We start from the raw sequence: 26,669 nt of genomic DNA on the forward strand, positions 1-26,669 counted from the left end.
CTTGTAATGGCGCCTTAATCTGGTAACCTTTGATGCGTTCCTTTATAGGCCGGGTTATATATATAAAGAATCTGGCGACACAACTGTTTGCAGCGATAACGAAGCACCGTCTGTTTGTGACGTCACACTGGCTTGAAGTTCACCATACGGACAATACCATAACACACAAGGTGGTCGGTTAAAAGTTATCACATTGCAACATAAATATCATAACACGTCGAGATGACATTACGTTTAAAAGCTAAAATACCATTTCATTTCGCTTGTCATGATTTGGGCGATTGTGTCATCACGATAAGTAAAGAAACACCCTAAAACCTTAAACATACAAGTTTAAAGGTAATGTTGTCAGTCGAAGCGCGTTGAACACCTGCAAGTCTGTTTCCGCGACATACGCGGTCTGTCTACATGTTTCATGGACCTACTCGCATCTACTCTGAAAAGGTAGTCGAAGTTAGCATGAAGTTCTTTACCTTTCCTGCCTTGAACATCATATAGGAAATAAATAACCTAGAACCAGGCATAGGTACCACAGGCCCTGCCAACAGAATCTTGGCTTACGTATGCTCAAGGAACACGTGGTAAACAAAACGAATACGCGATGCGATAAACAAACCCGACTAATGCTACCTCACGTCATATTTTTGGTGGATAACTTTCTGTTCATGTTTTAGGGAGAGCGAATGTTGATCACTCCTAGAAAGTTAATATCGGGCCATGGCGCTCAACTACTGATAAACAGTTGCTTCCAAAACAAGACGATAAATCAGTTTCAAAAACACGTAAGCTTTGATGTAGTCGCAACCATCACAAAACAGAACTAACTAATTACTATTAGACCTTTCAAAAACGAGAGATTTCCAGTATCTTTTTAAGCTGTATGGGAACACCTTGGGGTACGACTACCCTTCGCAATAAGGTAACAGGTGTTCAAACATCAGTACAATGACCATCGGACAATTACCACACCCGTTGATCTACGTGTTCATTGACACGTGTTCTTCCAGTCCTAACAAGCAGCTTTGCAAACTGAAAACTTATAACCGGCAACCTGGTCCTACTGCAAATTTCAAATTTCTTGGACAAACGGCAGATTGAAATATCAGCCGAACCATCAGTGGTTGACAACATATTTTGATGTTTTCCCCTGACTATAGAATGTGAGCTATATGGTGCGTATGAACAATCTACCAGCAACCAATATTGGTGCTCTTCATTTACTATGGGTCTCCTGTTCTGCTAAGGTGGCATCTTCGTTGTAATTAGACGGTGCTTTGTTATCATTAGGTCTTTATGCATTGCATACGACTATAGTAATTTTTGTGTTTCAGGTATTTATATTGCATGGTTGTTATAGTTTGAGTTCCACAGCATAGTGAGCTGGTGAACGTGTTTTACTTGTGTGAGTTCACATTCTTTTTAAGCGTTGTCACAATTCACCTTTGGCGTGCGTTGATTACTTATTGGGTTTCAGGTCGAGGTGAGGTCATGCATCTTTGGAATGGTCAATCTAGATCGGGAAAATTTGGTGATGGCTTTTTTTTCTGTCGTGTTATGCTAATTATGCTCTTGCTTCCATGGAATCGAAATTTTCCTGTGTATTTCTTTTTCACGATATATTCAATAAAATCAAAAGCATTTTTAAGCTATTACAATGTTGTGGTGCTCTGTGGCGTTCTTTAGTGGACACTGATTATAATTATATTAATGCTTTAGCGATACCAACGTTAATTTCCACTTGAGCTTTCAGTCGCAAGATAGTTCTCATGAAGAGTTCTCTTTCGACGACTGCTGCATTGCCTGGGAATCGATCAGGCTCCTTCAAACTAGCAGGCAAAGATTGTACAACGTTAACATGGGATTGTGGATAAATATTATACACTCCATTTCATATTGTATTCTAAATTTCAAATATAGGCTACATCTTCCAGAATGGCGTGCCCAAATAAACAGATGGCCCCACTACGCCACTCCATAACCCGTGTCGCCGTTCTAGCTGGCTCCTCATGCAGTTTCAGAGATTGTTAGGCGGCTTAAGGCCGTTAACATAATAATGGCTGGTGGCCATGGACCAGACCGCTAGTTTCCTACATTGCGTTCGATTCACTAATGAGCGCCTTGAAGGCCGTAACAATGTTTTAGAGTAGATCAAGGCAGGAATCGAACCTGGAACCGAAATCGAACGACACAAGCTACGAAGTGGCAACTACCAATAACGACCATGTATCCGATGCCGATTTTTCAAAACAGCGGGTTTTGCAGAAAAGAATCGAACCTGGAACCTATTGTACCAAAATCGGCGGGGAAATTTCCCTGCGTTTCGTTGTAGAGCTGGGTTTGCTCTGTTTTGATATGATGGGTGATGTCATTCGAATGCTGTGACAACTGCCTTAATAAAATATCTTTTTAACCAAATGACTTCTGAGAAAGGCAAACGTAACAAGATCTTCCATAATAACTACAAAAGTTAGGCCAAAGAGCATGGCTTGACATTCAATCAATTTAAGAAAGCAATCATAGGTTACACTAGCCTAACAGAAGAGCCTAATAGAAGAACATGTTAAAGTAATAAACCCAAAGTCTTTCTAGGCCAAATTTTCCTTCTTTCGTTAGTTGGAAATCACCGAGCTAGCCTACGCACTACTGTATTTTCAATTATGAGTGACCGCGCAATTGTTTATGGCCAGCAAAATCATACTTCATTCGTTTAACAGCTCACATTGGAACCCATTGTTGCGTCATTGATGCAATTATATACCCAAATTGCATGTTTTCCAACATTTTTCATCCCAATTTGTTCAGCAATTTTTTCCTGATACCAGTAAGTCGGTTTGTGATGTTCTTATAAAATAAACAGCGTGCGTGTTTTAGAATATGGGTGACTGTTTTCAATATGCAGCCTTTAGGCCTATACATCTCCCTGCTAGTAAATGTTAGCATGGCAGAAAAAGGTTCATTTTCCGGTTCTGCATTGCCTATGTCAAGCAAAAGAGCCGGTAACTGTGGACAACTGACTAGATCTCCATCTAAGACTGCGATCGGAGGTAAGCACAAACAAGCCACTGGTTGTATTCGGGCTACACTGCTGGCCTGCTATGCCTACACGCTGGCGAAAGAAGTAAATTCTCAGGCAACTGAGGCTGCAAGATATGCTCAAGATTCGTCCAAGGTAGCGCGTCAGTTGTCACACATTTCAGAAAATCTGACGAAGCAAGTGCAGAAAGGCGCCGGCGTAAGAGAATAGTTCATGTATATATTCCAGGAATGTATTAATATATGCAACAACTTTGGCACCGTACAACATCCGTACTAAAATAATGAATACTCAAAAAGCTTGGTTTTATTGCCAGCATAATATTATTGGCCTCTTAAATCTTCTTTGGGCGGTCTTTCACAGTCGCTGTATTTTCAGGTAAATCTAGACAATCAAATGGCTTTAACCGAAATGTACTATTCGTCTCGAGAAAAACCCCAGCTTAGTCTTTACGCTTTCCTGAGGCTGATGAATCCAGACAGCCAGGATCATTCTTACGACAAGGTAGGCCCAGGTATGGTAGGCGATAACTTATAGGTAACCTACTTGCCTTTAAGTCTTAATATACCCAACTGCTTAGGTAAAAACTAAAATCTTTTGTTCTATGTTGATTTTTTCTTGAATGACAGACCGCTTCTCTCCACAATCTACATCAAGTGGCACAACAACAGCGTCATCTGACGGCTGCAATGTTTTCAGTTTACCACAAATTAAGCGAATAAAAAGCATTACAGAGGTATTTCTCTGGTCCATACGACCTAACATTGTCACAAAATTTTAACGAAATAGAATTCTAAAATAAGATTTTTGAGATATATATAATATAAGAAAAATATTATTACTTTTACACGAAGTTTGAAATTTTTAGTTGGTAGCAGGGGTTTTTAAAGTGCTTTGGGAACCGAAACATCTTCTTAAATTTCTCCAAAGGTCTCTCGAAGTTTAAACTTCTCCCGCTACAGTAGAAAATCAGTTGTTCTTTAAAAGTCGCCGGGTCTTCAAGTCTCCTAGCGGTCGCCAAAGCCAACCTTTAAAAACCCTGGTTATTAGAATCTGGCACTCTTTAATAACTAAATACTTCTTTAATTTGAAGCTGCAAGAAATCAGCGAAAACATGATCAAAACCTCAGACAAGAGGAGAATGAGAAACCTGATTGGGTCGCAAAACTCTCTGTCGCCACTGCTGGCAGAAGAAGACGTGGTTGACGTAAAGGTAGGTGGGGCAGCAGACATTGGATTTCTACCCACAATTTCCAGCATGGTTATACAATCTAAGATCGTGGTTTATTACCAGTTGTGTTTTTCAAATTTTTCATTCAATTTTCAATCTTTAGAACGTTCACCAATGCGATACGGTTCTTTGTGTTTGAAAATTTTTCACACTCTAGTTTTCACAAATCTTTTCCAAAATAGACGTGTATGTGCTAGAAATAACAACCCTACGATGAATCTACTCAATAAGCTACTTTCGTCTTTCGCGCATGCCGCCAATTCTTATCTTTATATTGAACTCGTAACCTTGGTGACGCTATAGTCTCTTTTCTATGGGTCTTAAAATGTTTTAAATATTTTGTCAGAAAATCCCATCTACGAAGATTTCCCCGCACAGCAGTCTCCACAAATTTTCACTTCGCAAGAGCAGAAGCACGGCGTCGACTAACTCGTCATAGAACTATTTGTGACGAAATAAAACACATACAACGCTTAACAAAGTTGTGAATTATATCACAAAATATGCGAGTTGTGTTCGGCTGGAAAAATTAGCGGCACCCGTTTGAACTTGCACACGGTGATTCGACAAAGAGCTTTGTTTCCAATCAATCGCTTCCACGACATATCCCCGCTATTTAGTCTGACTTGCATCATTCATACGCGCAGATAAATACGTCCTGGTATATATGAAGTCAGTCTTGTGCTTTGGCTGCAAGGTTAAGAGACGCACAACGCCTTGTCAAGCATTGTTACCGAACAAGCAGCGTGAGTGTTTACTGTTTACTCATGTTTTGCAGTAAACAAACGAAGAAAAATTTGTATAGCACGTGATAAATTTTGCAACAGCACAAAAAATTTTAAAGAAAAATTCAAGTTAACGAGCCGACAAATTAACAATTTTCGTCATAAACGTACTGCAATGAAAAACGAATTTCAAGCAAAGTAATTTCACCGAAAGTTAACAAAAATAAAGGAAGGAAAACATTTCGTGTTAAGTGACGTGAAAAATTAAAAAAAACGTCACACCTAAATGGCAGCGAAAGAAAAAGCGACAAACATGACGTAATTAATTACGAAAGCATCTAATTCGCGAATTTTGTGCACAAAGGTCGAAATGAAATCATGGCTCGAAATAAAAAAATCGCAAAATGGATGATGGAATAATAAAAAATGCTAAAAATTGCAAAAAACGTCTAAAACCACCCGCAACCTTTCGCTAAGAATCATGAGCATTTAATGTACAATTAGCGAGCGATCATACAAAAGCCTTAGTGCATAAAAACGGGTAAATGTTTTAAAAATTCTCATTCATTATAAGAACTAGGTTGTAAAAGAATGAGCTAAAAGGCTGCAGCGCGCGGCCTAATCGCAAACACCGCGTATCAGGAACAAGGAACTGGACCTGGATGCAGAATGACGTTGCTTTGGCACCGTGGTGACGCAGACTTTGAAATTCTTCGGAACTATTAACACAGCCCAGGACCAAAAGTTGCTGTGCAGCTCTCCCTGTTAAGTCTGCGGAGGATTTGGGATTCGGAGGATAATCCCGGGACGTTTTACAGGAGTAATCCGTCGATTTCCGCAACCACTTCATCCGCGTCAAGCTCTTCCCGGATCGTGCTCAATTTATCGAGCGATGCTCCGTCTTCTTGGTGAACCGGAGCTTGGTTTTCTTCGAGAAGGCGCTGGTTGTCTCCAGCATCCATCGGATGTCCGTATCCGTGTCCTGGCTGCTGCGGATGTTGATGCTGGAGCATCTGACGCTCGAGTCTCTGCTTGTAATCCCCGGGCTCTGAGTCGGCCGGACTCAGGATAAGATTCGTGGCGGAAAAGTCCTGTTCGAATTGCTGGTCACTTCCGTATCCTTGTTGGTCCCCATAATGGGTCGGAGCGGGCTGTCCACCGTATCCCTGATAGGAGGGGTAATAGGGTTGCATTTGATCTTGGGGGTAATGCTGGGTCGGGTATCCCTGGGGGTAGGATGGGTGATTTCCGCTGCTGGCGCTGGACAAATTACTGTGGGCTTCATCGGGGCCGACCCCGTTCATGTCATAGCCCCCTCCTTGGAGGTTGACGTACGCTTTACCCCGGGGCTGACCATTGTAGGGAGTGGGTGAAGCAGCGTTAAACGGAACGGGGGATTGGCTGTAAGCAGGAGGGGCCAATTGACCCTGACTCGAGTAACCGGGGTGCCGGTACCCAGCAGTAGTTGATGGTTGCCGGCTTACATTGGATGAGGCGACCTGGGAATGCGCGGGACTGCCCGTGTCCGAGTTGACGTCATCACGGAAAGTGCTGAATTTTCCTCGTTGTTGCTGCCCCGAGGGGTCAAACTTGCTCCCGGGGTCGTAGTAGTAGGGGGTGTTGCTTGGGGCGCTCGTGTACCTGCGGGTGCAAGGACGGTTGGTTATTGAGCGATACGTGTCATGTTTATCCGCTTAAAGCTGACGCAGCTACTACGGGTACAACGGTGCGTATCAACAATTAACGCTGCGTGCTTACTTACCGGTAGTGCGGCGGCAAAGAGGCGTACTTAGACACGACACAAAACGTCGCAAGTCTAAGTGCGCCACCACGGAAAGCGTGAAACACACAGAGGCAATTCGCTTAAAAGTTTTCGACTTAGCAACAGATTATTATGAATTAATGTAGTAGGTCGTAGCTTACCGCATATTGTGATAGTCTGGCCCGTCAACCTGCTGTTGGTGATGGTAGGAATTCGGACTCAGAGCGCGCTTTGGGTACCTCAACGAGTCGCTCTCATAATCTAGCAAATAAAAACATCTTGATAAGAATTTCGAGACTTTACCAACGAAACAATAGTTATAGAACAAGATGTTGGCTTGTTATTAGGTTTTACTTTCATTGACCGCAGTTTTAAGGTTTACAGTGCGGGTCACGGTGTATACAGTTCATAGAATAAATTTCATTATGACGTCGCTGTTAGTCACCTTCTGGAGTTTTGAATGACGTCATTCGCGATGGAGGACGCTGAAGCGAATCGGGCATCCAGCAGTTATCGCCGTGACCGTACAATCTGCAATCGTTTGTGCATTTTGATGTAAACACCATGCCATTGCCGTGAGGATGGCGCGCCATCTGGCGGTTCTCTTCATCTGTTTAATTGAAACAAAAGTTTCGGTTAAATTAGAATCTAAACACTAAAGTTTTTCTTAATTATAGTTAATCGGACAAAAGTTTAAAAACATTGATTCAACGTTTTCGTTGAAACTGGCGCAAAAAAATAAGAAAAATCTGTCGATTAACAATGTGTACGGAAAGTCGTAGGGACAAAAATTCTACCGATGACAGCTTTTATTCTGAATCGTTCTGTTAAAGGTCGCAATATGGAAGTTTTATAAACACACAAAGCATCTCCTTCATTCAATGCTGGGAACAGGTAAATAGCGACTTCTTGTGGGCAGATGCGACCTCTCTAAACACACTCTTTGTGCGCTCCAGGCTATAATTTGTACCGACTAACAAGATTTTGCCCACAAATGATAAGCTTGAAAACATTTCTCTTGTGACGCTTCGTTAAGTCATAACGAGAAAATGTGGTATTGTTCTAGAAAAGCGGTGAATAACACTTTAAAGAATGGATTAACACGATTTTATTTGACTTGGTAAGAAGTAGGCCAGTGTAAATATAGTTGCTGCCGCCGTGAACGTGAATGTTTGCTTTCTTAATCACCCAACATGTCAGTCACCAAATAAGACTTTGATTAACACATTTTACACTTAAGTGATCATATTTAATGCAATTTGTATGGAAGCGACTTGTCTGCTTCGGTCTGGAGTAGATATGGAAACTGTCGCTTGACTTTCCATTTCCTTTCTAGCTTCAGTAGCAGTGCTAGTTGTTATCAGCAAATTATTACCATTAAAATTTTCATGCACGTTTTAAGCGTAGTCATTCTACCCGTAACTGAACCAGTAGGTAACTGAAAAACCAGCGGAACGGCAACACAAGCAAAGAAGAATTTCTACCGGCCGGGTGATCTTTAATACCGGATGATCTTTAATAAAGAACAAATTATAGCTTTATTATAAGTTGTACTGCAACTAAATCGTAGGTGCTTGAGATTCTTTAGACGCTTCAATGTAACGTTTTAAATCGACGAAGAATAAAAAATTGGGAAAGCCGGTTATTACGAAATGCTTTACAATTAAAAGCCGACAAATTGCTGCTCTAGTGAATATTTGCAGTTGCCACCTCTTAACGAACCGAACTAATTACACGGCAAAAATATACAATCATATCTTCCTGTCGACGACTTCATAGCGCAAGAAATTATTGGACAAACTGTGGAGAAAAAGTTAACGCGCCCTATTTAGCCTCTGGTGTGTTGGAAATCACCATAATCAAGATCAATGCTTGAATCAATGAATCATGAACCAATGCACCATGAACAAGCAATGCTTTCACATTGGCAAGTTACATACAATGCATTAACCCTGCTGTACAAGACTTCAATGCATTGCATGAATGAGCTTACCCGTCGTCACCTACAGGTTTAGTTGAAATGTCGCACTTATTCGAAATTGAAAAAAAATATAGAAGTTTTTAAAGACGCTGCTTCAGAAAATGTTAAAGCGTCCAAATTAGAGTTCTTAAAGTGGGATAATCCCTAACTTTGGGTTACTTTAACCCCGTTTCGGGCGTTTTAACTAAGTTTAGCTCAGTGCTCAGTGAAGCGTGGTCTAGACCCAGACAGGAACCCAAAATCTGAAGCCCAATAATTAGAAGAAAGATTTACGAGCGCTCAACAGGCAATTACCACAATTAACTAATAATGGTGGTGTCAGAGAGCATCAATATGATTCAAAATAAAATCTATTCAAGGAAATGAAACGTTCCAAGCGTGTTGATAAACCCCATCTTTACCAATACGAGCTACCATTAATCAATTGTTTAATTAAGCACCGCACATCGAGAAATTCTATTGTTGAAATCGTCACCCATAGGTAAGGGGTGCACCATTCAAACTTGCACGGAAATTACAGCATCACAGCACAAATAAACTTGGAGGTTATAAAATCGTCGAAGGGGCAGTAAAGCATTTAACAAAAGCAAGAAGTCCCCGGGCCAATTGAAAGCTCTATCCTCGATCTAATCTGCTTGCTTAAATTTGCACAAGACGCCAAGCTCGGGCAAGATTAAGCCAAAGCAAGCTTACGAACGACTCAGTAATTTTGCCAACTCAATTCTCGCTGAGCAACTTGACTAACACAGATCCTTCATTGTGTAAAGGCAAGCTTGTAGGGTCGTAAGATTTTACGGCCGATTAATAAGGCAGAGACATGGACAAAGCACAACATGATCGCTGAGTATCTGTCAAGCTTTAAAACAACACTTCTGACGGCGACAAGCGATTAGATCATCACTTTGGTGCCATGACTGCACATTTGTAGACGTTCGATGGTATAACCCACACGACTTAATTGGGGTCAAACCGAGAAAAAACTTGGGTACTGGGCTACTGGGGGCTATTTGGATAAAGTCGGCCGCTAAACGGAATGCAAGAGGTGTTTTATAGGCCACGAGTTATTTATCTATATCTCAAGTATGGAGACTTGACGCGGGTTCAAGAAGCTCTGAAGGTGCTTAAGTTTGGATGACAGTACTTGAACGCAGCGCACAATGCACTAGCAGACAAATCAACTGCAGCGCACAACAACCTTGTGCAAACCCATGTTGTTTACCTTTTGGTTTATTTGCAATGCTGCAGGCGTTTTAACGCATCGTTGCCCTCAGGTTGAAAGCGGCTTAAATCATCAAAGCTTTGAATTGCTGCTTGTCGGTTGTTTACAAAATAAAAAAGGTTCAACGCAATCTGTCAAAGCCTCGGTGAAAAGCTGATTCGTTAATTTTCCATCAAAGCACCATAATCAGTGAAGCGTGAACACTCATCTTGCAACTACAGAGGATCGTTAAGAAATTATAAGCCACTTGAAGCGCGCAAGAGACAACTAATGAGCATGGATACGCCTTAATTAGAAGCATAGAGCACTAACAGCTTAGGTACGTGTTTGGTGATTAGTAAATTGGTATGTCGCTTATGTTGTCGCACGGACATTTGTGCAAACAGTAGTAGAAGTTACAGACGGTTTTATTTGCATGCGATTACGACATAAAAAATTCCACTTCGGCAAATGTATTTCTTGTGATTCACGTCCATTGTTATGTAATCAAACGCAAGAATGAATTCGGCGGCCTTTCTCCCACCAAAAAACGCATGACGTTTTTTCTATGAACTTACACGATTATCGTAAATTTCCCGACAAATATCGTCACATTCTTGAATCACTGAATCGTGAAGTTTGATTCATCACAATTACAAAGTTAGTAACTGTAATAACGCCCTCCCTGCCAGGAATAGTTAACGCACGTAGGATCGCAAATACAAGAACACAGACAACCGTAAACAATGTCGAGGGGTGTAAGAATAAAATAAAAAAAACACATCCCGGTTTCCTATATAACCCGTACAAGGGTTAACGTATGCTGCCCACGCTAATACACCGTGTCAATGACTGACCGGCCCGTTTATGGTTAATTAAGAATGATTATGACTGACCTAAAGGGGGACAAGAAGCGTAGAAGGCCTTGTACACGATAAAGCACAAATACTTTAACAACATCCCGCCAACGTAAGCTTTTTAATGAAACAAATGGTTAAACGCGACACAGATGGATGAATATGAGGCAAATATGATATTTTCATGTCTTTCTAAGGCCAATAATAATTAATTGATGGAAAAATGAATTGTACACAATGTCGGTGTGGAAAGGTCATATCGTAAAACTATCGCGTTTCGACGCGATCAGGCTAGACGAAGGCTAATAATTTCACGGACCATGCGTGATGAATTGCGCACAAAGATCTAGAATTTCAACCAAGAAACCAGCGTTTTAGTAACCAAGTTTCCCTTTTCATCACAATGGACGCATTGACACAAGCATTATTTTGTAATAAACACGCGACTGACGTAGAGTGTATGAAACAATGGTTGCGAGTTCACTGCAAACCTGAAACAATTCCGAACAAAGGAAATCCAAACACACCGGTAGGATGGACCCTCTGTGTGGCGGAAATAGCAGTGAGTGAGTTTGTTGAAACAACTGGCCCCAATGCTTCACCCAGACCCAAATCTTGGCTCAGTGACATTACTTTGACGCTTTTAAGTTCGCTCGCACGAGCAGGTGTAAGATATCCATCGACCAGACAACACATTCGCGTGACCTCGCGTACTCCTGCAGTGCAAGGAGCAAATCCAAAGAGGCAATTTGCAAAAAGCACAGATTTTTATCCGCTTTCAAATGCCACCTTCGGAGTCTTCTCGAAGACCCACTTCACGCTTCAATGCATCGGAATATTTCTTTGACACGCACGTTTAAACCACGTGACTTGATACATGAACGTCATGATATGTCGATTATTATTCCCGCCGGAATATTGATTAAGATTGACATAAGACATCACAAACAAACAGATAAAGCAGGAAAAACAATAAAAGCGGACGAGAAAATTGATTAAAAAGGCAATTATAGTCCAGCTGCGTCTTACAGTAATAAGAGGCGCGCGGCATTTAATCTGATGAATATCCCAATTGTTGCCAAATAATGGAATAGGAAACGAAGATTGTGTTTTGCTCGATACGATTTAATTTTAAGAGGTTTTTGTTGCAGTTTGGCACAATCCGTTCATTTCGCGCATGAATGAATCCATTGTGTGGTCAGAACAGGTTTGTTACGTCATCAAATTACATTCTAAGTTAGGTGCAGCTTAAATTACAACGTCAAAGTGTCGCACAAAAACTCGCGTTTCGCCTAAAAACATCGTTCAATGAACGAAGATAGAATGTCGCTAAATTGGATAATTCTTTTTCATACCAAGGCGACCGTGATGTCGAAATCACTACATTAAACAGTCGCCCGGTCTAATTTGATAGAGCGCACTTAGATACGACGCCCACCTAGAAACGAACAAGTATTACCAAATCAACCACGTACTTTCTCTGCGTCAGTATGACCAGGTTAAACGGTCACTAATCGTTTACAATAACTGAACAAGTTGCGTCATAAGAGACAGAGTCGTGTTACACGGCTAGTGCTGAGACTGTGCGCGTGTTCGTTTGCTTTAAGCTTGTAGGTGCGATTATCTAAGGCGCATGATGAATCCAACACCGGGTATAAATCGTGTTGGAAACAATTTCTCAATCCTCGCCGACACATACTATGTGTTATGTCTGGTTCATGTCGTGTGTTCTCATATTAATCCATACCATCGAGTACTGTACTTAGCTGTCGCCAAACTAAAAGCTTTGTTTTATTATAAATGGTTTCGAAGCATGATGACGTAAGCTTTCGCATATCCATCGCTTTCAACGCTGAGATAAAACCGCAAAAACGACGTCATGGTCATAGAATACGTCCATCGGATAGTTCTTAGCGATGATTGTAATGCAAAATTTATTCGGTCGATATGAAATATTTATAAGTCGGTTATATGCCAATGCGGTCATCTGTCTCTTGTATTGAAAAGAAACTGTAATAAAAGTTTCATCTCGTGCGGTAAGCACAAAAATATTGGCTAAAGAAGTGTAAGGGGAAGTAAAAGCACCAAAAGCAGTCAAATGACGTCATTTGGTTTCGCTACGCGAGCTCCTGTCTTCCTCTGATGCGATTTAACACCGCCTACACTTAACGCTGCTACAAGATAATTAACGCAAAACGTTTCAGAACAAAAAATCAAACGAAGCTGTTTATATGTAGCTACACACATATACACGTTGTGGCGTGACTTACCTATGTTTTCATCTTGTGGCGGCAGGTACACGTGGCTTGGCTGCATGTGGGGCTGATTGTAGGACTGGCGTTGATAGGGCTGGTTGGCGAACTGCTGTTTGTAGGCCTGGGTGGAATGGTAGGCGTCGCTAGGCATGCTGTCCCCTGTGCCACTGTCCCTGGCGCTGGTACGGGAACCTAGGCTTTCAACCGACCGCTGTCGCTGCATCATGTGCATGTGTTCTCCTTTCTGTTAGATACAAACGTACAGTTAGACAAGGACTCTGTAAATGTGAGAAAAGTGCGACAATCTTACAGGAATAAACCTATCACATTTTAAATAAGGAAAATCAACTCGCAAGTCTGGTTTCTGGTTTTTCGCATTTGTGTGGGTCATCAATGTGTGCGAATTTCACAGCCATGTTGACCATGTTGACATTTTACAAGGTCAAGACAGGGGGACAGGTAAGTTTGTTTGCTGGCTGTGGTAGAACAGGAAAAACCCATAACTCACAACGCGATAAGATTTTACGACGTTTTGGTGAGAAAATTAACGAGTTGAGAGGAAGCAAAATTTTACGAGGTCCCTTTCAGCGAAGAACTGTTCTATGGCATTTACTCCTGCTCGTGTATTGCGTAACAATGACCTGGCGTTTGTCTCGCTGAGTGGGTGTTTGAAAACGTGCAAGGAATTTTACCTCGATACCCTAACCGCGACGTACGTCATCAATTGTACTCAAATCGGGTTATTTTCAACCAAAACAAACTCCAGTTCGAGTTCAATGAATTTAAAACGGAAGTTCTTCGATCGCTTCCAGATATCAAAGCCACGAGCCAGCAATGTCGGTCCAGCAGCAACATGCAACAGGCCCAGCAATGAACCAAAGGCAACATGCGAGTAAAAGTTGCGATTCTCGCGCAAAACAGGACGTAATGTGATATGTTGGTGCCCGCCTCATCTCCACGAAGGTGAGGTTACACTCAGCTATCACATTAACATCAACTCTGTTTACTGTGGACCCGAAATCACGCTGTGCTCGAAAGGCGACTAATGGTGACCAACCGATGGGTCATTTGATAAACAAAGACGCTGTCCAAAGATCTTGAAAGTTTATGCTGACCGGTAAAGGTATTGTACGAAGCCGTTGGGAAGTGAAACACGTGCTTTGACATAGAAACATGATTACACAAAATATTTCCATATTTCGGCCTGGATTGAAAACTAATCGTCCAATTTGGGCGTAACCACGTTTTCAAACGTTATTTTAACCATATAAAAGCAATGGCGCACGACAGGACAACAAACGACATTAGTGGTGCTCAAAATAAAATGTTTAGCTAATGGGTTTTTTCTTTGCGCTTGACAAAATACGTCACGTGACAAGGTTCAAAATCTTTGTGGAAATTTGGTTAACGACAAAAATTCATTGTGATCGTAAAAAATCTTTAAATCCCGTTGGAATGGGCGAGCTCGAACAAACTAAACGTAATTTAGTAACAGCTCACATCTGATTGGTCGCTTATATTTACCAACCAGCGGAAATAGGAAAGTCCACAAATCATTTTATCACTGCAAGGCGCCCTCGCAACCATACATCGCCCGTTGGCAAACACAACCAGACTAAACTAAAGCGAATAACAGCAAAGCTGTGTTTAACCAACCGTGTAATGTATGTGCATAGTGCGGACGCGTATGTGCGATTACTAAGCGTGTGAGTTATTGGGTAACACGCCGTAGTGTTAACAGTCGAAATCAAAAATCGAACTCCTCAAAAGAGTTGGAAATAAACCCGGGGCCAAGCTAGTACTTGACAAGAATGAAAATGTCTGTTTCAATCCCACCAGAAAAAGTTTTTTCTCGAAACGTTACCCTGCGACAACTACTCGAAACACGTATTGGAAGGAAATTTAAAAAAACAGTCGTCAAATTGTACAGCATCAAAACAATAAAAGTGTTCGATTCACGCATAATAAAGGGATCGGTCACGTGACTTCAAGTTGAAGTAGATTGCCTCATGGGAGCCATTAGTCTTCTAAAAGATGTGGATTACAAGCAAATTGGCCATCATCAGGTCGTCCCAGTATGATCTCACAATGCTATTTGTGACGCAAGTCTTTCACCTACCAGCTGTATAACGTACATTGAGCTTTGTGGTGAAATATGTACGGTTATTAAGTTATCGGATATCAACGATATTGAAAAATAGTGAAATGCGTCCAAAGATATATTGCCAATGCCAAAGGAGAGCAATAAAACGCACGAACGGCGAGACGGTCGCGTGGCAGCAAATGTTTCCGCTTCGTTAAACACGTCACAAACCCTGCCTCCGTTGGAGAATTGAGAATTTTCAGCGTCCAAAACTCGATTTCAAATCGACGCTAAATTCGCGATTCGACATCAACGCATCGATTTAACGCCACTGAGAGACAGGAGCGAATAAAAGCGGCCCAACTTTTTACCTCCCGCCGCTCCTCGTAATGAGCAGCCACTGGGAGTTGAACCGAGCTCGTTCGACGAAGCTGCCACAATAATCTTGGGATTTATGAGTCAAAACGAAAAGTTGGAGAGTAACGCGGCTCGACAAGTGAAATGGCTTTTAAGTTTCCAACGAACCACGACCAGTCAAGGGACGTTCGTAATTCCAACAATTTACGCATTACCCGAATACATTAAGGAAACAGCCTCATATCAGCCGGTCCACATCACACACCACATTAGCCCTAATAGAAGCCCTGGGCATTTCGCACTCAGGTAACCGTACATTTTCATGACGTTTTTGATTACGTAAGAGGATATAACTCACAAATGACTCCCTGTGGTATAATTTCAATATTGTCAGGACAATTATAAGATGTTTATTCTATCTCATAAGACGTCACTATTGGAAAATAAAGAATTTGGATATGAAAATGCAGAAAAAAATTTATATTAAATTTTAAATTAAATTCGCTGTGTTATTGGACTCCATGGTTAAGTTGACACGCAAACAACTTGAGGTATTCACAAGGCCGGATTCTCACATACGACCAACCGCACCCGGAATTAATCTCGTTATAAAGAGATTATCATGTTTCCAATTTAAACAAATCACATTTCAGTCTTACAGTGAGCGACAATTCACAAAACCTGTCGCCGCTGGCAATCGACCTTAAATATTTAGCAATAATTTGATGCAAACGACAACGATAAAAATAAGACAACGGCCATGAAGTGCATTAGATCCACAGACAACACGGTACAAAGCTGAAAATACTTGTTTGAGCTAAAGTCACCCTCGGAAGGTTGTTTAATAAAACACTGGACGCATTTATAAATTTCAAGACGCACACACGCAAATACACACACACAATGCTGCCAGCAACACACAAACAGCGAACAACCCGCCGACCCCTGTCCAGGAAATATCATACGCCGGAAACGCTTCAAACATCTTTTGCTCAAAATGCGAGCGACCTTTGAAAAGAAGTTTGACATAGATCCTAAAACTGTGTTCATCAGCGTCAAAGTGCAACACTATTTCCTGCATTCCCACGGCCCGCTATGAAATATTGTATTTGCCAGCTATTAGGTCACATACAGAAACCTGCATGGATGCAAGCTTGATGCTATCAGCGAAAATCAATCAAAAATTATCCGGAAAAGAGTCGACTACAACAACTGCTAAGTACAGGCAATGCTAGTTATCAGCGGTATAAGGCACAACTCAACAAACAGACGTTAGCACCCAGCTCTTCTATTTAAACACTTTCTTTCTAACCCCCCTTTATGCAATACTGATTACTGTCGTCATCATTGACAACTCTTTCTTGATTAATTTCCACGTCATGTCGATTCTACAAACACGACATCACAGATTCATTTTTGGTCCTATTTCCACCTTGACGTTATCACTTGGGTGAAATAAATTCCAAAACAGTTAAAGCTTAAAATCATCATAAACCTTCAATGCAATGTTTTTATAGCATTTAAGGCTTTGTAAAAGTATTTTTTAGGTCAAAAAAGTTCAAACGTTAAATGTTAAGTCGAATTTGGGAAAATTGAGGCAACAACCTAACTTTTGTGTCAAAATTGTAGCAAAGAACAGCAGTTATAGGCCGCTTATTTTTGAATGGTGGTTAGTCGCCGGAAGGATCAAGTGTTCAATTAAATCAAGATTGTTTGCGCAAAGGAAACTTCATTGATAATAAAACAGTTCTAATTTGATCTTTGACAAACAAATTCATTTTTCTTGCACAAACAAATGTACGTTTTCAAAACAGCAAATCATACTAAAATTTTATGCGATTTACGACGTCTTTAGTGAACTGTAAGAAATTGGCCCTCGCAATGCCAGAAATCATCACGTCACAAAATAATAACGACAAGATATACTCCATATTAGATTTTCCGAGATTTTGACAGCCAATCGTAAGCCGATAGGTCATAAAAAATTGGTCCGACAAATACCGAGAATCAATACTGATGCACATTCCAATATTTTTATTACGAAAGTGATAGTGACGTAGGTTTGAGCCTGTAATGCCAGTTTTACGGCGACCATTAACGGCTTTCGCTATGAGACGCGAAATAAAGCTTCACATCCACATACCCAACGTGGAAAAGATGAATGTAATCGAGGATTTACTGCGGTCTTTGATGCCGTTGAACTACGGAAATCAACATTAACAGTTCATTAGTAGCTAAACATGTCAAACAAATCATTTCCTTGGACCTTAGATGACTCGCATGGACTGAAAGTGACGAAGGAACAAGCCAGTTGTGACCGAATAATGCGTCGCGTTTAACGACCCTGCTACTTGCCCTAGAACCACTTTCCTTTTAAGTTTAGTAAATAACGTTTAGCTCGTTATTACCACCAATAGTTGGTGATTGTCGGCATAGCCTGGATTTAATCGCAAAGTGTCCGTAATATAACTTCATCCGTGACAAATTGTTTATTTCTCTGTGCTCTGGTTTTCCAGGACAGGTGCGGTTGTTAAGTTTTTTCCGTTATAGCCTGGAGCTATCACTTAACTACCGCATATACTAACAGGCAATTAGTTAAGCTTTAAATAGGAGCTGGTCCACTGTTATTAGTAAAATATCAACATCCTTTATCAATTAAAGCAAACTCTCTTTGGGTTGGGACTTATCATTAGGTGAGATTTGTTGGAGTTTGTATCCTAGTAAAAAGAATTTTATTTCCGTCTTTTTTCATCGATTCCTGGCATTGGAGTTTTTAGAAATATTTTTTTATCGATTCAGTTATTTTGGTCTTCCTTTAAAACTCATTCACAATCGCGCTGCTTATTGTTGAAACTTTGAGTAAAACCTCAGCAATAAAATGCATTAGTGACAAATGTATAAAGTTATTTCGATCCAAATCGATTTCCAAAAACACACAGACATAAAAAATTTCAGGCAATATACTTTATCGCGAACTGAGGAAACATAACCGAGGATGAAACCGCATCTAAGTACATTGTAAAAAGCATGTAGTCGATTGAAATGCTGGAGCTGTTTATCAAACTCGTCATGGTTTATTTATGAACGGTTGCCGGTATTCTGTGTTGATCGAAGTCCTTTGTTTTACAAGTACAAATTCTCATTGCTTTACATGGAGTCGAATTGATCATGAATTATGCATTCAGCTGAATGATGGGTTTTAGTTTGGCAGCAGCTCGTCTTTATTAAGCTGTGATCGCGCTTAGCCCGGCTGAGTCGATACATTTGTGATCAAGAGTTAACTGATACTTAAATGACAAAACCATCCAATTAACCGGTAAAAATTCTTCAATGTAAGCTCGCGAGGAAAACGTCAACGAAAAACATTGAATAGAACACATAGCGATCTACACGACAACGAAGCATACCATATGCAAGTCATGATGTCACCGCATAAACGCTGCTTACGAGCGAAAAGGTTTTCCCGAGGGTCAGCAAATATTCGACGTACTGAGCTGGCTAATCTGCCGCCAGGATGATCGAAAGAGGTTGTTTGAAAACCTACGTTCGATTTTCCGCTTAACCGCCCGTGAAAAACGCTGTGTAGGATGCAACAACACAACTCGGTCTGCGTTCTTACACCGTGACGTGTCTGGTAACTTACTCTAGCGAGCTTGATGCCAAAAAGTTTACTACGAACTCGGTAAAAAGAAGTAAATTTACTTTATTCACCGTTAAAACTAAAAAACATCTTCATCGCTATATTTACCAGCCGCATTTTTCCATGCATCAGTAAATTAAGTGAATTAGGTGACACCTTTGCTTAATACTGACATTTCACGGGAGACTTTAAAGACTGTGAGGTGTTAAAATCTGGGAGAAAAATAGACAGCAGAGTTTGCCAGAGCAGCCCTGACCCATTAAAATCGGTGTGAATTTTATCACCATCGTTCGACAACTTCAACGTTCCAAAATGTCTTGTATGCTTGGGTTTGTAGGGAGGTCACCGAAACATAAAACAACAGGCGTAAAAAATGCAGGAGGTGAGGGAGAAACGTTCTACAACTAACGAAGAAGTTTAGTGAAACCACGACATACTGCAACCATTATGACATGCATTCCACAACTTGCTACAATAGCGCGATGGCGCCTGCTGTATAACAGTTGGATATTGTCAACAACCAAATATCGTAAAAGCACAAAACACTGCAAGTAAATCATGCTTACAATCGACAGATCCGAAATTAAACTTTACGAAAAAAGTAATAAGGATGGCGAAGTGTGGCAATAAAGTCGTTTCGGTCGTTGTAGAGAGCGAAGCGGCGCTGAGACAGAATATTTGCCTTACAAGAGATTAAGGACAGGCGGGAATATTTACGTCAGAATCTGCGGCAGGAGCTTTAATCCTCAGAGTATCACTGACGAGCATAAAGACTACAAAAGAAAAATCGCCGACGTTCGTTTTTAATGGAATAAAGCTCGTTTGAAAAGCGATTTAAATGAGACAATGCTGTAAACATATGTCAGCGTAAGTACGCTTATGGAAGCTGGTACAATGTAACTGCTCTAATACCAAAAAATCGATTGTAAAAAAAAGTCGGTGAATTTTGAAAAAATGATAGCAAGATTGTAAAACCAACAAATCTTTCGCAACAAAACCGGAAAAGTTAATCCCAAAGCGGATAAACTGAGGTGAAGGGATCGTCGCAAAAACTGTTTTGTCACTTACGTGTGAGCTCTCTCAAGCAATTGTTAAAAATTACTTTAAGTCGCAGTGGACCCGCTTCAACTTCTGGGAGACAAACCCCGTGGTGCCCGACAGGGGTCACACCAATGTTGCCCTGGAAAATCTCTCCCAACGGGGCAGCAGGGGTTGCTCAGTATACTGGCGATCTAAATGTGGCGTCAATGAGCATTGTGGCAGAAACGTCGCGTGCGTGGCAGACACCATATCGGCGTAGGTGACATGCGAATTGTACCGGTGTAAACTGCCACCGTTGTGTGGCGTGGCGTCGGAGGGCGCGAAGGTGTAACGTTGACTCACCTGCCCCATCTGGGCGTTCCACTCCGAGTAAAATGAGGAGCGACTGTCAACGGTCCCGTTGTTTGGAATGCGATGATGCATAGACGGAGATCCTGGGAAGATTTCTTTGATTAAGAAAAACGCTGCGAAAATTTAACCCAAACGAATACAATAAAGCGAGCTTAAACTATCTGACTTGTCCTATTAACACATCTCAACAGTATCTCGACTTGCCTTTTTGGCCTCGTTTCACTATGGGCGAGCCGTGGGTATAGGACGTATCTGTGTACATATCGGCGGCGGACGGGACGTTGTATGTCCGCGATTTCTTGTCCTGGCAGCATCTACACTTGCGTCTGAGCATTACAACCAGCTGCAAAGGAATTTACATTTGAGTTAAAAGACTTAGTTCGACTACTGCGTACTGTGTATAACTGAAATCTATTAACGCAAAGATGATTTCGTTAAACTACTAGACTACAGATACACTAAGCAGGGATGTCCAACCTGCGGCCCGCGGGCCACAGTGCGGCCCACCTGAGATTTTTGTGCGGCCCGCTAGTCATTTTCACTCCAAGTAGTATTTTCAACTTTGAATCTTAGCCTAATTAAAATGTACCAGTCAGCTCTTTATGTACCCATTTTTCTTGAAATTTAATAGGTTCTGCGGCCCAATGAATTATTTCAAGTGACAATGCGGCCCACTATAATAAAAGGTTGGACATCCCTGCGCTAAAGTGTCAAATGTAAAACAGATCTAGGCTACAAAATATCCTTCAGCGTATCCACAATTAATAAAAACATTTTCACTCACAACTATGATGATTATGACGACGACCAGCGCAGAAGCCCCGATTATGATGTAAAGAATAAGGGGATCCAACCCTGCGGTAGATAGTGCAGTTCCCTTATGTTTGTATATGTCCGGGAAGTAGGAGTTGTTCCTGCATCCACTCAAAGCCTTGGTCTTGTTGAACTTGACCGGGTCCTCGTCGGTTACATATATCCCCACCTACAGTGCATATGCGCCAGTGAATATTAAGCTTTACAAATATAAAAGCCATATAAAGTATGACGTCTACGTCATAAAACCCACTCACCCATGTCAAGGTCGCCTGCGTCGGTTTTCCAAGGTCACTGACCTTTACTTCGATCACGTGACAGCCCGGCTTCATCTTCCTTAATTGTTCCTCTGACGTCACTTCGAGCGTCACGTTTCCGGTGACCATATCAACCCCAAAGTATCCGTAATCGTTGCCCTTGGACATCGCGAACCGGACGCGACCGCTTTCTCCTTCGTCTGGGTCCGCGGCTTCTATCTTGGTGATGACGATGTTCTCCGATTTCGAGACCCGACGCGCGTATCCCGACCCCTTCTTGTCGATCAGGATAAAATCCTTTACCGGATTTTCCGGCTTTACTTCGGCTACTTCGTCCGTATCAGCACTTTCCGCGCCCTTTTCCGCGGGGTTTTCGTCTCCCAATAGCTCAGGGTCTGGGTCGGAGGGTCGGATGCGTTCCTTGCGGATGTAGACGACGGATAGGTCCTTTGTTACGTTCGGGAACTTTATAAACGGAGCGTTGTCGTTTACGTCTAGGAGAAAAATCTCAACGTTGCATATTCCCGTCAGAGGGGAATTCCCGTGATCCGTGGCTTCAGCTTTCAGCACGTATGGTTGGGAATGACGACTCTCTCTGTCCAAATCTTCCCGTCGGCCGTTGAAGTGAATTTCTCCTGAAGTCCAAACTTACAATAAAAATCTTAAAGACTGGAAAGTTAGAGAGATAACCGAAATGCCCTCGCAGCTATCCAGCCGAGCTAGCGAAATTCAAAGCCAAGTAAACCTGATTCGGGTTGGATGGTGAACGGAGAATCCTTGCTGCCATCCGCGAAACTGTAAGTCACTCTGGCGTTGGTGGTTTTCTCCACGTCTGCGTCATCAGCCACGACACGACCCACGTACTTGCCGACGTCAGCATCCTCTTCTATCCTGAAGATGTAGTTCTTTTGCCGAAAGCGCGGCGGGTTATCGTTTTCATCGGCAACCGAGATCTGAGCGACACAAGTTGGTCAGCATCGTGTTTGCATCTGCTCCATTGCTTAGGCTACATCGCTATGTACATTATAGGAAGCTAGGCGTTCTGCTTTAGGCAGCGGCTTTTTTGAATAGTAGAATAAATATCGGGTACTTACGCTTAAAGTCGCGCTTGTATTTCGCGGCGGAACGCCGTGATCTGTGGCGGTTATCGTCAGCACAAATGGTTCGGTTTTATTCTCCGCGTCAAGTGGCGTGGCGCCAGACTTGAAAATAACTTGGCCAGTCTCTGGCTCAATTTCAAAAGGGACCTTAACGCCACGTTCCATGGGCCTTGCGGAGTAAGTTATCTCGGCATTGGCGCCCGCGTCCAAATCTTCAGCAGTCAGCGTAGCAATGACGTCACCAGGCAAAGTGTTCTCACTGACGCCAAGAACGTAGTTCGGCTTCCCAAACTTCGGACTGTTGTCGTTTTCGTCGACAAGTTCGACGACGATTCGCTTGTTGTTGCTAAGCGACGGCGCTCCGAAGTCCCAGGCTTGTATCTCGACGGTGTGGATCCGCTGTGTCTCGCGATCAAGCTCGTTCTTCGTCTTGAGCAGATACCTGCGAATTGTGACGTCAAAATAAGTAATCTCGTCTTACTGCTCAAGCTTACAGTAAAAATAAACTATACCAAATTTAATGAAGTTAAAAATAATATAAGATTTCTATTTGACAGATATCCGAGTTATTCGCTCACAAAGATTGAAACCGACCTGTTATCCTTCTGATCGACTCTCTGCATTTCGAAACTGGTTGGCTCCAGCAAACGACAGCTGACGTTTCCGTTCTTGCCCGTGTCACGATCTGTGACCGTGACAAACGCCACAAATGTTCCAACAGCGGTGTTTTCCCGGATCAGCACCGGGTCCGATTCGGTCCCCTCCCCTGATACCGGACTTTCCTCCTGGTCCAGGAAATTGACGTCAATGCGCGGCTTCTCGTCGTTGACGTCTTCAACCTGTACGGTGACTGTGACGTAAGCCGCCGCTGGATTCGGCCCGCTGTCCCTGGCCTCGATAGTGAGGTGGTGGATGGTCCGGTTTTCGTAGTCGAGCCCTGCCCCTGTGACTGTGAGAGATCCGGTCTCCGAATTGAGGGCAAAAATTGCGCGCTCTTGTTCGCTCACTTCGCTAGGGAACGTGTAGACGATCCGCGCATTTTCACCCGAATCGAGATCGGTCGCTTTAAGTTTTATGACCTCATATCCGTCGTTGACGTCTTCTGGAACGGAAATGACGTAACTTTGTTTCGGGAAGGTCGGTTGGTGGTCGTTGGAATCGGTGACTTCGATGTGGACGGTTGCGGTGCCGGTGAGAGGCGGATCAGCGCCGTCGATGGCATAAAGGAAAAGATCATAGGACGCGATCCGCTCCCGGTCTAGCTTCTTGGAGAGGATGAGCTGCGGAATCTTCGTCCCGTCGATGTTATTGAGGACATCGAGTTTGAAATATGGCACCGAGAGTCCGTTCTTGTCTTTAGCGCTGGGAGGAGAACTCGAGATTTCGTAGCGATTGATTGAATTATTGCCCAAGTCTGGGTCCACAGCGCTGTCCAGTCGAATGACCGATCCACTGATCGCGCTTTCCGAGATTTCCTTTGAGATTTGAGACGACGGGAACGCGGGAGTGTTATCGTTTAAGTCGAAGATCACAAGTTGAATTTTAACGAGCTGAAAGTATTCACTGGGAAGCACAGCCACTTCGATATCTTTCTTACACGTTTCCGGGTTGTCGGGACAAAGTTTCTCACGGTCTAGCCTCACAGCAGTGAATAACTCGCCGGTATTCTTGTCAACTCGTACAAATTCGGCACCGTTTAAAATGGTGTACTGCCTGGGTGGCTTACCGACGCCTACAGGCATCAGTTCCATGTCTTGAGCGATATTTCCAAGGTAATCGTCCTTCCCGCTTTCTTCATTTGCGTTGTATACGAACTGGGTTTGACTTAGGCCGATGCACACGTAAATTAACAGCAGCACGTACAATTTACACACCTCCATTTGGAAAACCTGCCAATAACATGATAATATTCGCGTTTAAGCTATTCTCTTGTGGTGGCCGATTTCTATTCAAGCGTCCATGATTGGGTCATGTGGATAACAGGTTAGCTCGGGTAAGTTCACTTCCTGTCCGACAATTTGGCTATTTCTGTACGGTACAATTAATTCACGTGTTTGCCTGCTGCAAAAACATCTTGCAACTTAAAGGCTGTAAGTTAAAATACGTTTTTGCAGCAAAACAGATATAAGCATTTCAGCTGTCAGTCGACCGCGTGAACACATAAAGCTTGCCTACTATGAGCTACTCCAAAGCACTTGATATTTCATATTCATCTCGCGCGCCAGTGTTGTTCATCTATCTTCAGCTTCTGATAGTTTAAGAAACACTTGGGCAATTTCAAGTGTTCGCTTGTATGTTATAAAAACCTCAAACTAAATCTAAAGTGTTAGGGAGTATACTGGGCGCTTCAGCAGTTTAGCAAGTTTTACTCCCTGTACTGCACATAACCTACTGTGATGCAACAGTTATAGCATGCTTAAACAAATAAAAGCAGCCAACAATTACAGTTAAACTTAAAACGACTTGCAACAGGTAGGTAATACTGTACGGTGGAGAAAACGTGGCGTAATTAGTTCCTGTATTGTTGTTTGAATGGGATAAAATCCTTTAGAAGTTGAAACATTACCCTTCCAGTTTAGCGTTTACAACACACGGCGACAGGATTACTTAAACGTGTTCCCTTTTATAACTCCAGGTTAATGTGTTTTAATGAAAGACGTGTGGACCCTTTGTGTGTTGCAAGGCACAACTCAACACTGATAACAGGGAATTGAATAGTTTACGGGGTGCCAAGAAAATAAAACAACTTGTCGTAAGTTGAACCGTTACATGACAAACAAGGCGCTGTACAACTTAAGACAGATTCGGTTGGTTTAATTAGCAAAGAACCTCTTGTTGTATATTATACCAAAGTAAGGAATGGTGGTCTAATTATTCTAATATGAAAACTGCCGTACTGTCAAAGCTGAAAATGTCAAATCTGAACCCAAACGGGGATCAGAAAATAGCGCCATTACGGCCAAATCGATGTGAATTGGATTACCCAAACGTAGTTTACAGAAATGTCCAAGTGTTACTAAGAACTGGGTTCTCTGCAACATATTAACACTTAAGATAAAGGTGACGACGATTTATTGTCTTGCCGGATCCTACTCTCAATCCACAACCGCAACTAATTAACTAAAAGAAGTCTAAAACGAAAAAGTGATAAACATATAATACAACGTGTTTATATTACGCGTTTTTACCGCCACTACACGCAACAATAGGACGCTATTAAGTCATCAATCTTTCGTGACATCAAAGAAAAGTTAAAAATCAACAACCGGTAGCAATGATTGGATTGGCAATTAATTCGCATATCGGCATATTCATCAATGCATTATTGAAGATGTTAAGCCGGCATTACATAAAACTAGCGGCCTAGCCACACAATTACAAAATACACCTTATCTGGGTAACACATTGTGGACTAATAAAAAGTTAATACATTACTTATTACGTCATATTCAATGTATTATGACTCATTTGCTTTATCCCTGCATCCCCAGACAATTATATTTGTTACATCGACAGGGCAACTTGCTCGAAAAACAGGTCGTCAAATATCATTTGCCAGCTATTCTACGAGATATTCACGTCGATCAAAGTTCATAATCGATAAAATATAGTCCAAAGTAGACATTGCTCTTAAAAAATTATAACCTGTGAATACAAGTGCAAACACTTTAGCTTCAGAGTCTGTTTCTAACTGTAGATTTTGAGCTGTTCTGCTTCTGTCAAAGGTGTGTTGCTATCAAATATGGAAAAATTAAATAAAGCCAACACCGTTCCGAGTCTCATGATCATAAGAGCCGGGATTTTGACGCGTTGAATCCCGCAGGGAGAACGGCAGGTGTGGCGACCTCCAGTAAACTAGTAAGCCCATACTTCACTGTCATAATAAGAATCTACGACACGAAATACACACGAATTGATTCAGCACGATACTGCCAGGTGAACTGGTTCAGTAACATGCCAAATAACTATTGAACTCTGCAAGTT

General features: G+C 42.0%; 2 protein-coding genes across 2 annotated transcripts; one reads left to right on the forward strand and one right to left on the reverse strand.

Moving 5' to 3' along the window:
- The first annotated feature begins 2,810 nt into the window (after positions 1 to 2,810).
- On the forward strand, positions 2,811 to 4,753 carry LOC143451582 (uncharacterized). Its single transcript, XM_076952307.1, has 5 exons — positions 2,811 to 3,232; positions 3,413 to 3,548; positions 3,664 to 3,770; positions 4,128 to 4,247; positions 4,612 to 4,753. The coding sequence occupies exons 1-5, from the start codon at positions 2,894 to 2,896 to the stop codon at positions 4,702 to 4,704; spliced, it is 795 nt and encodes a 264-aa protein (XP_076808422.1). The 5' UTR covers positions 2,811 to 2,893; the 3' UTR covers positions 4,705 to 4,753.
- A 265-nt stretch (positions 4,754 to 5,018) lies between these two features.
- On the reverse strand, positions 5,019 to 24,593 carry LOC143451450 (protocadherin-11 X-linked-like). Its single transcript, XM_076952059.1, has 11 exons — positions 23,280 to 24,593; positions 22,680 to 23,127; positions 22,331 to 22,538; positions 21,586 to 22,220; positions 21,300 to 21,497; positions 20,720 to 20,858; positions 20,507 to 20,598; positions 13,059 to 13,287; positions 7,198 to 7,362; positions 6,914 to 7,013; positions 5,019 to 6,631 (listed from the first exon to the last, which is right to left on the reverse strand). The coding sequence occupies exons 1-11, from the start codon at positions 24,563 to 24,565 to the stop codon at positions 5,803 to 5,805; spliced, it is 4,329 nt and encodes a 1,442-aa protein (XP_076808174.1). The 5' UTR covers positions 24,566 to 24,593; the 3' UTR covers positions 5,019 to 5,802.
- Positions 24,594 to 26,669: the final 2,076 nt, after the last annotated feature.

The sequence above is a fragment of the Clavelina lepadiformis genome, chromosome 1 (genome assembly GCF_947623445.1).
Source record: "Clavelina lepadiformis chromosome 1, kaClaLepa1.1, whole genome shotgun sequence".
NCBI classification, from domain to species: domain Eukaryota; kingdom Metazoa; phylum Chordata; class Ascidiacea; order Aplousobranchia; family Clavelinidae; genus Clavelina; species Clavelina lepadiformis.